The 13,120-nt window shown below is 51.9% G+C and overlaps 4 protein-coding genes across 4 annotated transcripts; all 4 read right to left on the bottom strand.

The window, feature by feature from the left end:
* Positions 1-111: 111 nt before the first annotated feature.
* Positions 112-1,553, bottom strand: N7518_006926 (acyl-CoA-binding domain-containing protein; the record flags this gene model as incomplete). Its single annotated transcript, XM_057187853.1, has 4 exons — positions 112-1,090; positions 1,220-1,292; positions 1,357-1,470; positions 1,538-1,553. The coding sequence occupies 4 exons, from the start codon at positions 1,551-1,553 to the stop codon at positions 112-114; spliced, it is 1,182 nt and encodes a 393-aa protein (XP_057039556.1).
* A 480-nt stretch (positions 1,554-2,033) lies between these two features.
* N7518_006925 (putative GABA permease) lies at positions 2,034-3,611 on the bottom strand (the record flags this gene model as incomplete). The annotated part of the gene is made up of 1 exon (XM_057187852.1): positions 2,034-3,611. One exon carries the CDS (start codon positions 3,609-3,611, stop codon positions 2,034-2,036), a length of 1,578 nt encoding a protein of 525 aa, XP_057039555.1.
* Positions 3,612-5,216: 1,605 nt separating this feature from the next.
* N7518_006924 (putative jumonji family transcription factor) lies at positions 5,217-10,115 on the bottom strand (the record flags this gene model as incomplete). The annotated part of the gene is made up of 6 exons (XM_057187851.1): positions 5,217-5,519; positions 5,588-7,073; positions 7,134-9,098; positions 9,160-9,257; positions 9,378-9,959; positions 10,098-10,115. The coding sequence occupies 6 exons, from the start codon at positions 10,113-10,115 to the stop codon at positions 5,217-5,219; spliced, it is 4,452 nt and encodes a 1,483-aa protein (XP_057039554.1).
* A 1,280-nt stretch (positions 10,116-11,395) lies between these two features.
* N7518_006923 (acyl-CoA thioesterase) lies at positions 11,396-12,187 on the bottom strand (the record flags this gene model as incomplete). The annotated part of the gene is made up of 1 exon (XM_057187850.1): positions 11,396-12,187. One exon carries the CDS (start codon positions 12,185-12,187, stop codon positions 11,396-11,398), a length of 792 nt encoding a protein of 263 aa, XP_057039553.1.
* Positions 12,188-13,120: the final 933 nt, after the last annotated feature.

Here is a 13,120-nt window from a genome sequence, read left to right as displayed (position 1 = left end):
AGGAATAGCCAATGCAAACAATGCCCGGAGAAAAATGCTGCAAGGAGTCAAAGACCGATAAAAAGAAAAGGGAAAGAAAGATAGGCCACGACCATGGCCATAGAGCGCCCTTTATGGCAATAAAGGCGCATCCACGACCCTCAGGAGTTTAAGCCTCGCCTTAACCGCCGCCCAGCCAGTCTTAAGTCGATTCTCAACACGACGATCCCCCCTCAACCGCATCCAAATAAGCAGCATGCCCAGCATAGCAATATCAAACAAGATCTGCCGCACAGCAACCCAAATCATCCACTTCACCCACGCTAACAGACCAGACCGACGGCGATGCGCAATAGACCGAGCTTCCATCTGCTCGCGCACGGCCGCAATCTCCGCTGTCATTTTCGTCAAGGCCTGCTCGACACGGCGGCGCCAGCGACTGTCTTTCGAGGCTGGCTCTGAATGGGAATGCCGACTATGCGGGAGACCGTTCCCACTGCTGTCTATACTAATACCAGAGGCAGGATTGCGACGATGCTTGGGACGGTGATGTGAGGAGACGTCGGTATGTGTATGTGTGTCGGTGTTGGAGTGGGAGCTAGCATGGTCCGGGTCATCGTGATCGTCTTGATCTCGTTCTTCGTATAAGCTATCACGAGCTTCCTCAAACTCCTCCTCATCCTCATCCTCGTCCTCATTATGCGGACTCCCATCCTTATGGTTCTCATCAGACCCCCTCCGCCGCCGATAATACTCCTCCTCCTCCGGCTGGCTCATAGGACTGAGAACCCGTAACCGCGAGTCCCGATCTCGTCGACTGGTATCATCCCGTCGACCAGGACGGTCATAGTCCTCCTCCGCCATTCGACCCGCAATACTCCCATACGCACTGCGCGATAACGGCGGGACGCCGACTGTATTCACCGGACTAGAAGTAGACGACGACGAGGTGTTGAACTTAATCTGGTCCCAGACGAACTCGAGCTCGGCGACTAGCTCGCGTGCTTCGGGTGTTTGGGATGCATATTGGTGCATGGTGTGGATCAGCGTCGAGATGTACCTGCGTTTGGCTTCGGTGCGCGATATGTCACGCTGCGCATACCATGCATCCCTAGACAAGACAAGAACATTGTCAGTGTGTGTGGTGTCGGATTGTAGACAGAAAAGCGATGTTTTCATAGACCCGAGCAAGATCCACAATAATCAAAAGCTTTCTTTTTCCCCGCGCTTCGGGACATACCATTTCTCGCACTCCGCGTGCACCTCCGGCGTGTTCCCAATCGGACGATCCATTACTCCCTCCACGTCCCCCTCTGATGCAGTATTAGCTCCTCCGGTTTCCTTGTTGTTTTTCCAGGTGTAATGCCGGTCACTCACCCATACTCTGCTTATACAAGCCATATAGTGCCAACCGCTCGGCAGCGGGAGGTCGCGCGGTGCCGGTCCGGGGAATCCTCTTAACGGTATTGAGGGCATGAACAAAGACTCGATCTGTGATGAGCGGGTGTCAGTGGAAATCCGGATGCATGACGCAGGGCGCAATCTGCACAACACGCACCTACAGAGTCCGACATGACGCGATAAGCGGTCCGGTTTGCCCTGTCTTCATGGGAGCGGGGTTGGGCATCGGCTTGCGCGGGTCCTCATGGGGAGCGTAGAAGACTGTAAATAGGAATTTGGTGATATAGCGAGGTTTTTTGGTTCTTCAAGAGAGATGCTGGAAGGGGGTGTGTTTGTGGTAAAGAGGGATTGTGTCCGATCGGAGATTCCCGAGGTTCCCTGGTCTGACTGTGATTTTCCCCGGAATGTGGTCTTCGTTTCTTCCCCGGATTGAAAAAGATTCACTCCAATCAAAATGTGGGAAGAAACTCCCAGGAGATGATCTGGAGATGGCGTGTGTTGGACCGCGGCTCTCGGCGATCAGTAGGCACTTGTGATTGTCGCCGAAATCGCATTCGACATTCTACGATAATTGCACTTTTATAAGTTGAATTGTTTCTTTGTTTTTATTTCTTAGTCGTGTATAGTAACAATAAAATACAAAAGAAGACCCTTTACTCGCTCGGTAACTTCTTCATCGTCTGCAACGGTTTCTCCGCATCCACTGGCGTACCCGTCATCAACTCGGTGGCGGCGCGCGCCTCGTCACCGCTAATCGGAGGTCCAGTAAAGTGCTTACGTGCATAAGCAAAGTACCAGATGACACTAATAGCACCGAATCCAGCGAAAACAGCACTGGCATAGTTCATAGACTCCGGGGTAACAGGCAAGGTAACGGGCATGCAGAAGAGAGCGACAGCAAGCACGATCCACGCAATGGTAACGCAGTTAATTGCGAATCCAAAGCGACCGAGAGAGAACGAGGAATTCTTCACGTCCTGGCGGCCTCGAATCAAAGAGATCAAAATCGGGAGACCGTACGAGGTCGACAGACAGATAGTAGCCACACCGGTGAAGGAGTTGAACGCAGCCGTGGAACCAAAATAGATCAGTCCTAGCAAGCCATCCACGACGGCAGATAGCACGATAGCCCACACAGGCACGTCCAGCTTGGAGTTCACCTGACGCCAGAGCGTGAAGCCCGGAATGGCGCCGTCGCGAGCGAACGCATACGTGCAACGGCTGGCAGCTGTGAGAGACCCGATTCCGGCGAACATCATGATCCCCAGAATCAGGAAGAGCAAGCCGAAACCACCGCCTGCAGAACCGGTCACTGTCTTAAAGAGCAGGCCGATCGGTTGGCCGCTGGCGACCTCGCGCAGCATCTGCACATTGGGCATCACGAACAGAATCGGGATCAGGTAGAACAGGCCGGTGATGCCAGCAGCCACCACGGATAGCACGATTGCCTTGGGCACCTCGCGGTGTGGGTTCTGCACCTCTTCGCACATGGCAGCGACCATTCCGTAGCCGGTCAGGGTGTATGCTGCCTGCAGCAAGCCCACGAAGAAGGCCCATCCAGCGGGCCAGCCGCTCGTAGAGGAGTCATAGTGAGCGAAGACGAAGTCAGCGTCTCTGCGGTTGTCGGCCATTGTCAAAAGCGTGACGAGGATGATGATGACGCTGGCTGCGGTCCAGAAGATGCAGACCTTGTTGATGAGATCGAGATAGCGCGAGCAAAAGATGTTGACTAGGGCGCAGACGAGCATGACTGCCCAGAACATCAATACAGTCTGCCACGCATTGGCAACGAAGGACTCGTTGAAGATGGAGATGGCGCTGAGAATCAATTGGCCGCCGGAGAAGATGATACTCAGTGTGACGGTCCAATTTCCCACGAGGGTTAACCAGCCGTCGATGAAGGACATCAATGGAGCCCAGCGACGCGTTGAGAGCATCGCGCTCCAGTAGTACACGCCTCCTGCTGTTGGGTATACGGCGCAGATCTCGGCGAGAGAGGCGGCGATGGCGATTGAGATCAGGGAGACGAAGACCCAACCCCAGAGTATGGTGACGGATAGACCGTCGGAGAGGGTGATGTAGAGAGTCGTGCTCAGTCCGAAGGGAGCGGCCATGATGGCAAAAGATAAGCCGAGGATGCTCAGCATGCTCAGGTTTCGAGGCAATTCACTCTTGTAGCCCATACGGGCCAATGCCTCGTCGGCGGAGGCATCGACAGAAGAACTTCGCATGATGAAGGTGTTGGGAGAATGAGCATTCCAGTAAGCAAGGTTGTCAGTTGATATTATACCTAAAACGAGATTAAGAAAGCGCCCCGCATAGAAAACATGGCGCGGTCCGAGACCGCGTAACAAGGTTTTAGAGATGAGGCGAAAAAAAGATATCTCGAACGAATGACAGGGATTTTTTAGGCTTATCTCGTTGTATCTTTGTCCTGGGCTGCTAAGAAAAGGTTGTATGACCTAATGGTCCTGCGATAAGAGACGGCATCATGATCCACTTGGATTCCCCTATTTTATTCGGACGCATTCATCATTCACCACAATATCAGATAGCACCGAGACATATCACGTGAGAATGCCCCTGGATATACCTCGCATCTTACTCCCATCCATCTCAACCCTAGACCTGGCACGCAAGAAGGCAGAGATGTGGAACACGTTGGACACCATACGAAGATCTACAGCGGGGTTCCGTGCCAAGCATATTATAGCACCATGAGTGCAAGATCAAGAACCTGAATGGGAAGAGAACACATCTACAGATCGTATTGCCTATGCACACGGCTCACTAAGGCACTGACTACTTTATACAACCCACCAACGTACTAAGAAGGTATTGTAATGCGGGGGCTGGGATGAGGACACTGGTGGTGTGGGGAAGGTTGGGTTTCAAAGGGGACACTCGCGATTGAACAGATTCAGCCGGAAGAGGAAAGTGGTACCGAACTAGTCCGTAAGGAGAATAGAAATGCGAGAATCCTACTCAGCTACGGAGAACTCCTACTCGATGCAGTCTACACTGGAAATGGAATATTTGAATGATTCATTGCACATACATCAAGGTCACGCGAGGTGACGGCTGCCACATCAGGAACATGCTGCGAAGACTCCATGCAAGAAAGAGACTGAGCAATCGATGAGCGCCAGGATGGATATATCAACACAAAGGAAGGGGGGAAGTAGTTCAAAAGGTGAAGTCCGGATCCACACCCTTCCTTCGGAATTTGGAGGGCAGGGTAAAGGGGGTATCAAAGTGGGTAAAGCACAAATGTCATCCAGTGATCTCGCTGGGCAGAAGAAAAGGAATTTTTTTCTTGTTTGATGAGATATCTAATAGAACAAACAGGGAGATCAGTAGGGGAGGGAAAGGAGTAAGGGCGGAAGTAGGCCCTGGATGGTAAGGCCCTGAGTGTTGAAAAGGGCGAGAGAAAGATCGAGATGGGAAAAGGCTGTCGGGATTTTTCGGCCGCAAAAGAACCGTGCAAGTTGAACTCCGTCTATGTGACCACTCTAGTAGTCAAGTAGGTCAGTCGGACCGCCTTTTCCGACATGTCGCGTTGAAAGAAGGGAAATAATGATCGAAAGAAACGAAATGCGCTGAGTCGTGACCAGCCAGCTAGTGCCAACTCCAAATCGTAAAAGAAACATGACCGTGGTAACGGAACGATCGTCAGTCGAGGTCGGATGAAATAACAAGAAAACGCCCATTCATGCAGTGTCGTCAGTCCGGTGAAGTCGTTACATGAGATGCAAATACAGTCGCAGAGGTAAACAGAGGCAAACGCGAGTTTAAAAGGGTCAGAAAGGTGACGAGGCCGGTGACGAGGCCAACATCTATGGACTCAGTCCGAGGTCATCATTCAAGTCAGGGCCAAAGCCGGCCATATCGACAGAGTGCAAGGATCCAGGTCCCTTGCCCAGGGAGATGTCGGAGGATGCATAGTCATGCTTGAGTCGTTCGTGTGGTCCGAAGATATGCGGCCCGAAGAACGGTCGGTTCTCGTCATTTGGAGTGTTGCCATCCCCGCCGACCCACGGCCCGTTCTGCCAGAAGCGGGTATTCGCTTGCTGATCTCCGAACAGATCGTGGTGGTCCGGGTGAGGGTCTGGGCCATGGATGGGGAACTCGTTTGGCGACTGGAATCGTAGATGCGACCGACCGAAACTGGAGCATGGAGAATCGGCGTGGAGCGGCATATCGAGACCTGAGAGAAGGGGGGATCCTCCACCGGGGTGATGTCAATCGTCGGATTTTCTGTTTGCTGTGCCAAAGCCGCCGACAACCGGAGATTGGAGGATGAACTTTGCCGGCTGTGAGTAGTCGATCGCTCAATTGCACGCTGCACGAAGCTACCACAGGCCTTCAAGACCTTTTCTTGATGCTCCGGTGACAGATTGTTGAAGAAATCGTTCGACAGGGATGGCTTGGGCGGGTCGTCTGCTGCAGGAACTAATCCGTAGGTAGCCTTTGCGTATTCGGAGAGACCCGACGGCATATTATAGGGAGACTGGTAAACATTGGGTGCTAACGACCGTTGCTGATCCAGGTAGGCATATTTTCCAGGCATCTTAGCAGCAGCCACGCTACCCCGATCGACGGTCTCCTGCTTGATACCCTCCGACTCTTTCCTCTGAATGACATCGAGTCGCTCGCGGTGGCTGACTAGCGAAAAGCGGAGCATCTGAAGGAGTCGAGTGACCTCCTCCGACCGCATGTTCAGAGTCTGAGGCGGCAGCAGAGTGCCATCCGCCGCCCGGGGCTGAACCCGTTGCTGAGCCATGGCCAGTTCCAGCTTCTCGAGGCCATTCGCGGGTGGTATTGAGCCCATCGGACCCAACAGCGTCTCCACCACCAATTCGGGGCTGACGATAGTGTATCCGGCAAAGACATTAGCGTGGTCGGTAATTTGGGCTAACCGGCGGCGAGCAATAAGTTCTCGGACATTGGCAAAGGTATTGGTGGGTGGGAGGTGATGCTGCTGCTGAGCGTGCGACTTGGCGACCGAAGGATAGGGGGCATGACGGGCAGACTGATTGGGCAGAGTTCGAAAGGCCGACGGCATCGCAGGAGCACCAGCAGCAGCACCGGCAACAGGGATAAAAGGAGGGGGAGGGGCGAGGTGCTGCAAGGCAGAAGAGGGCGGTCGGGATTGTAGGTGAGGGGCGTTGACATTCGAAGAGTAAATATTTTGCTTCTGATGCTGGTTTTGCTGGTTTGGCTGATTCAGGTTTCGGTAGGGAGGGGCAGGGGCGGTGGCAGCATAATGAAAGTGGTGGGGTGAGATCTTCGATGCACGAGCGCTGACACCCATGCCAAGCGACTTGACGCTGTCCAGGAAATTGGCCCGAGGATTGTGGATGGACACGCTAGGGTTGTGTGTATACTGTGCCCTACTTTCGGTGGACTGCATGCCCAAATAATACCACATCTGCTCTCCCTGGAGGTTGACCGTCCTGAGTGGGGCGAATTGATTCCTAGTCGCATCCACTGTCTCAAATTCAGCCCACTGATAGGGAGATTGTGAATCGCCGAATGCACTGCCTGCCGCCGGTACCGCTGATTCTAACTCCTTTCGCTGTTCGGGTTTTCGCGCTAGGTGGGCTGGGAGGGGTTGGATTCCTAGTGCGAGGGGCGTGAAATTGCTCTTGCGAACAACAAGCATCCAGCGATAGGGCATTTCAATCACATCTCTGTAGATTTATTAGTGTGAGCAGAAAATCAGACAGGGGCCGGGGAAAAAAAAAACTTACCCTCTGGGGAGCACCTTGAGCAAAAGACTTCGCTCCGAGGGACGATTTTCAAGAACAATGGCGCCATTAATCTCCTTGTCGGCTTGAAATTGGATCAAATTTCCTTGCACCAGACGACGAGCCGATTCGATTACCCGACGATCCACATCGGACGATTCACCCAGGACTCCATTAGGCCGCTTCTGGCGATGGAACTTGCATTTCAAATCCACACTTGGAATGGAGTACTGCGTGCCATCATCGGCAATGACAGCAATCGCACCGTGCTCAACCTGAACACCCGCCAAAAGAGCACAGGTTGCATGATAAGCGCGCGTGCATTTTCCAAAGTTACACTGGAAGCAGGCCCCGCGGACTTCGCGGCAAAAGAGACATTTAAGACCCAGGCGAGCCTTGGGGATTTTGTCAATGTCACACACAACTTCCGTACCAGATGCGTCACGGAGAATTGTGGTCTCTTCAATGAACGCCGCACACCGTCTATGCGCATGCCCTTTGCCATCTTCGGTCGGCAGAAGATCCTCATAGTCCAGATTGTTAGGGCATAGCAAGCACGGGAGCTTCCGTGGTCCTTCTGGGTGGAGTTTGGGTCGTTTGGTATTCGGCCCGTCGCCCGGATTCTTCCGTTTTCGGCCACGAGTGGATGTCTTCCCAGGCACACTACGTGGCGGTGTAAGAAGATCAGAAGCACCTTCAAAGCCATCGAATTCGCTCTCGAATTCACCATAGTACTCAGGTGTGCTCTCGCCACGCAGCTTGCGCTCGATCTCGTCCACATCGATCCAGACACTGTCTGCTTCGCAGTTGCACTTCTTCGCGATGCGAGCATAGTCTAACCATTGCTCGGTCGCGAAGTTGACCGACTCGGCGCAATTGTATCCGACGTTATACCCAGAGTGGTACCCGTAAGGAAATGTGATCACAAATTCTCCTTCGTAATGAACCAACCGATTGACGGTGATCCCATACTGCGATTTGAGAAGGCTAGGCGAGACGAGGTAGGTTTTGTGACGAAGGAATTGATCGCAGTTCTTCGCATCACTGGACCAGATACTGCGCATGACCTGTTCGAAGCGAGGTGCATCTTCTTGGGAGATGCTGTACCACTGCTTGGGGGCACCGAAGTGGATGTAGTTAATGCTGTACAGATCTACATCCTCAAGATGCCAAGCAAAGGTAGCCTTCCACATGCCCATGTAGAGATAAGCAGTGTTGACTCCAGGAACCTTCTGCCCGAGGACGTCAAGCAGATTCGGCAACTTGGCGACATTCCAGATTTCTGTGGAATCCTCGAAGAGCGAACCGGGCATGTCAGCTCCGTACATCGGATTGTTATACATGAGTGACTTCCAGTAATTAGTCTCAAGCTCCTCGCATCTTTCCGCGGTGTATTCTTCATGATCATGGATCCGGTAATCAAATCCTGTGTACGCCTCCTCGTCGGCTTGATCAATGGCATCGCCTCGGTTGTTCTTTCGGCGTGCGGTCACGGACTTGGGTTGTCGTCCCTTTGGTTTTATGGTAGGTAGAGATTCGCCTTCACTTAAATCCTCGGTCTTCGGCTGCACGGGGTTGGTCTCGGGTGATACAGGCGTTGGGGGACCCTCCAATCTGGTCTTCTCGGCGTCATCTGCAGGAGGCTCCTCTTTGACTTTGACCTGATTTGACCGTTTAGGGGGGCGGCCAGGCCGGCGCTTCTGACCCTCGGGGCGGACAGACGGGGCCCGTGGTGTCGGGGCCGCACGGTTCACGCGTTCTTGGTTTCGGCGTCTCTCTCCTCGGCGAGCCGGGGGTTGGTGGCTGCTTTCTTCACATAGACCCTTCCACTGAGGAAGGTTGTACGAGCGTTGGCGTTCGATGTTGGCTTGGGTGTATGTACCGTGGGATCCGTGGAACTCTTGCATGATGGGATTCTTCACTCGAATTTTCTTGACTGCCTCATCCAGCGGTGGAAGAGAGTCGGACCTTGAAAAGTACAAAGTCATGAGCACAGCCATCCACATTGGTCTTCATTTGATCGACTCACCATTCTTTCGGAGGAATGACTTTCACGATGCCTGCCTGCATTCCATATTTATTGATTTTGTTGATGAAGCCCTGGAAGTCTCGGAATTGGTCCATCGTCTAAAAGAATACCACAGTCAGCCTGGCTCTGGAGGTATAGGCGTTACTGCCCAGTCTCACGTAACTAGGAGATCTCCAACCCTTGGTCATCGAGCAGCAGGGCATTCGCGTGGAACTCACCGGCTTGAAAACAGGAACCTTGCCGCCGCCATAGTAATGATCAGGCTCAATTTCTTCAATTTCCTCAACTTTCTCCTCCACTTCTTCCTGCTTGATCTTAGATGTATCGGGTGCCGGGGCAGATTGGTGGTCAAGCTCGAGGTCCGATAACTCGGAGGGCACGCCTTCAGGCGCTTCCTTTTGCCGTTGGCACTCTGCGGCGGAGTGATGGAGATTTCGACGACAGGTTCGCCTCCGAGCGAGTCGCGCTGCGACTGATCGAGTGCTGTCGCCATCATCGAGGGCGATAGAGGAATGTTTGGGGAACGGTACAGCGTATGAGTTGCCGTCGTCGGATAGTGCGACCGCTGATCGACGGCGTGAAGGGAGTATTTCCCAGCGGTCGGGGAAATGGGAACAAGCGCTGCGACCGAGCGAAAGGAAGCGCGATATTGTTGGGGTCAAGGGCACCAGTATTGGTGTGTTGAGGGTGGTCGACACACTCCTTGAGTGTACAGAGTACAACGGAGGTAGGTAGTTGAAACGATTGCGATAAGCTCTTCGCGGGTGGTTGTTTTTGCCTAAACTGAACAGAAAGGCGAACTGTCTTAGTCAGGTCACCAGTAAAAGACAGAAATTTGTGAGACAGGAAGTTGTAGTGTAGGCAGAGGAAACCCTTGTACGGAGTAGCAAAGGCAGCGCTAGGTTCTCCATGAAAAAGGTAGAGAAGTGCAGCAATACCAGAAATAGACCAATCATGCAGGTGCCGGCGACGCTTGAAGGTGGAGTGCACGATGGGCTGATACTGGAAGGAGGCAGGGGCAGGTGGGCACAGGGTGAGGAATGATGGGCTTGAAATTGGACAAATCAGAGCGCTAATATGGGAAGGGTGGGAATCGTCCGATCAGAGAGCAAAGTGGACTTCGGGGCGACTTTGGCCTGGGCGCCTAGGAGCCGCGAAATGATTCGTACCGTATCCGGTCTCGGACGGGTAAAAGGTTTGCAGGTCTCAGGGGAGTACAAGTTGATCGCAAACAAATTCAAACTCACTAAATCACTGGAATGGCAGTTAACGCCTGCGAATCCAAAGAAATGCAAAGAAGCGCAGAAGCAAAGGTGGTATCACGATGGTCAAAATAGAGCTTGGTCATAGCACCTTGAAGCTTTCAGTAATGGGTCACGTGACAAAGATGTAATTTAAGATTATGTGATCTCCATGTTCTGGATCTGTTATTTTACCGTTATTTACTCAATTTCGTACTGTCAAACAAGTTTGGTATTGTCACGGATCATACAATGCTCAGCCAATCTCGGATACCATCGGAGCCGAGCGTTTCCTCCCTTGATGAGATCAGTGATCAACATCAAGATTAACTGCATGTATACAGTCCAGGACTTATATCCTAGAACATATGGGCAGTATAAGTCCTAATTATTCTTGCATCCTCTATTGTTTCTATGTTATAAGCGCTGAATTGTCTTATAACTTGGCGATTTGTTCTCCGTATACGGAGTACATCCATCCATACTTAGGCTAGAACTCTCTATATTAATCAAGCGAGACCTCCGAGGCGAGTATACAATCTACACTCTCTCCGTGATATCTTCTAGCATTATCATTACAGGGTAGTCTTATGTTCTTCTCGCCATGATCATACATATACTAATCCGGGAAAATAAAGGTCCGGTCGGATGAGGCTCTAGTGGCTGGCCAGTTCGTTCACTTTATGTACCTACATCATGCGGTAGATAACTATATGTGTCTACCGGGGAAATATGACGTATATTCAGAAGTGTACAGCATACAATGTACAACTCAGACATGTACTCCGTACATCACTTTGTATTATCCATGTAAACAAAAATACATAAGAGTGGACCGTGTTGGTCCTTCTTTGGAAATTGAATTGTAGATCTGTGGATGCATGAACGGTCCGTTGTCAGGATCTCTAAAATCTAATATTAGTTAGAGCATTGAGGTCATCGAGGCGCTTGGATCACTCTCTGTATGATCACATCCATGTTGTATCTATTTGAAACTATTGCACCCATTCATCGAACAGCTGGGTATCCAAATTAATATATCCATCGACAACCTTCAATCCCCGCAGGCGTTCCTGTTCAATCCGCTCCCAGGTCCACTCTGCGACATCCCACGAGTCAGTATTCTCCTTCTGCTGCTTATCCAGTGTCTCCTGGCTCGGAATCTGCTCATCGTTTATCTTCAATACCTCCCGAGCCAACGATCCATCCACACCTCCCATGGCCGTGATACCTTCACCACTAGCAGGGGTGCCAACGTCGGAAGCTTCGGCTGAGGAATCGACGTCGGCTAGCGCGGTCTTGTCTTCACTCCCGGAGGACGGCGCGGGAAGGAATCCGCTAGCGCGTAGAAGCCGCTCCGGGGGAACAGTCAGCCGGCCCTTCTTGACCACGTACTTGCTAAGGCCCACAGCAAGGACCACTTTTTCGCCGCCACTGTGGCTTGCAGGTCGCATGAAGCAGGTCAAGATGTACATCCACTTCGCGTCCCAAGAGATCACCTTAGAGTGCATCTCATATAGTTCGTATGGCTTGATCTCGCGCTTGAATGTGCAGTAAACAGATCCGAGTACAATCGACATTGGCTTGCGCCTTGGCGCCGGCTTTCCCTCCTTCTTGCTTGCGGCTAGGAACTCCTGGTCGAGTTCCTTGCTCACATTGCCGACTCCAGGACTGTAAAGTCGGGTCACCAGCGTTGTACGCGAAATGTCCAGATCCGTGAAGTAAGTGCTGTTGGATTTGTGCAGGTTGTAATCGGTCTCTAGCAACGGCGTGCGAGATGTGACCATGCATGGTACGAAGATGGGATGTGTTGGTTTGCCTCGGGAGTCCACAATGAGTCTCCCCTTGGGAAAAAGTGGCGCACTGGGTTTCAAACGTAGGTTGCTTACGAAGTGATACAGCAAACGGAACTGGTGACTCGGTCAGTAGTGTAACATACCATGGGGGGAGGTCAATTACAGGAAGTTAAAAATTTGACAGTCGAACAAGGGCAAGGAACACTTACGTGCCAAGAAAATGGGAGACTTTTCAAGTTAGTCACTGCAAGAAGCATGGCCAGGTTCCTCCATGAGGCGAGCGACATTACGCCTGCTAGTATCTCGCGTGTATACTCCATGATGACCCCGAGAATTTCAACCAACACAGAAGAGAACGGCTGATAGTTTCATACAGGTACTCGAGAGATGAGAGACTTTGAATCAGACAGACTTCACCAAACGCAATTAAAGAGAGACAGAATAATGTATAAAAAGGAATGAAATGGTGGACCCAAGTTCACCTGAATTGATGAGTCCAAAAGCCGAGCCTGCCGATATCGTGAATTCCCTTTCGGAAGCCGAGGCCGAAACTTGGGCACGTGATATCGTGATTACTCATTCTCTCAGCCTGCACGCTCTCTCCTAGAAAACCCAAGTGCCCAGAATCTCCTAGATGTCAATAGGTTTTCGAAGCCGTTTATGGGTGAAAACGGCAAGAACAAGCCAATTACCCTTCACCGACAATAGTCCCGCAGAAGGAGCTCACCATGCAAGCATCGGGGAAAATAGTCAAAGCTTACAAGCATTGGATCCGAGAATTATGCTGACACCATGACTTGACCAGACGTTCCCTACCATTCCATCCTCGCACAGTTCTTTACGTACCGAAAGTCCCATCCCATCGTTTATTCTACCACGTTGTCCTGCCGCGTCGCCGTACGCGAAGCCTAGCTGCGAGAGCTT

Source organism: Penicillium psychrosexuale (assembly GCF_028828465.1).
Source record: "Penicillium psychrosexuale strain IBT 29551 chromosome Unknown utg000004l, whole genome shotgun sequence".
NCBI classification, from domain to species: Eukaryota; Fungi; Ascomycota; class Eurotiomycetes; order Eurotiales; family Aspergillaceae; genus Penicillium; species Penicillium psychrosexuale.
The sequence above is the reverse complement of the archived record's forward strand: the minus strand, read 5'-3'. Positions and strand labels throughout refer to the sequence as shown.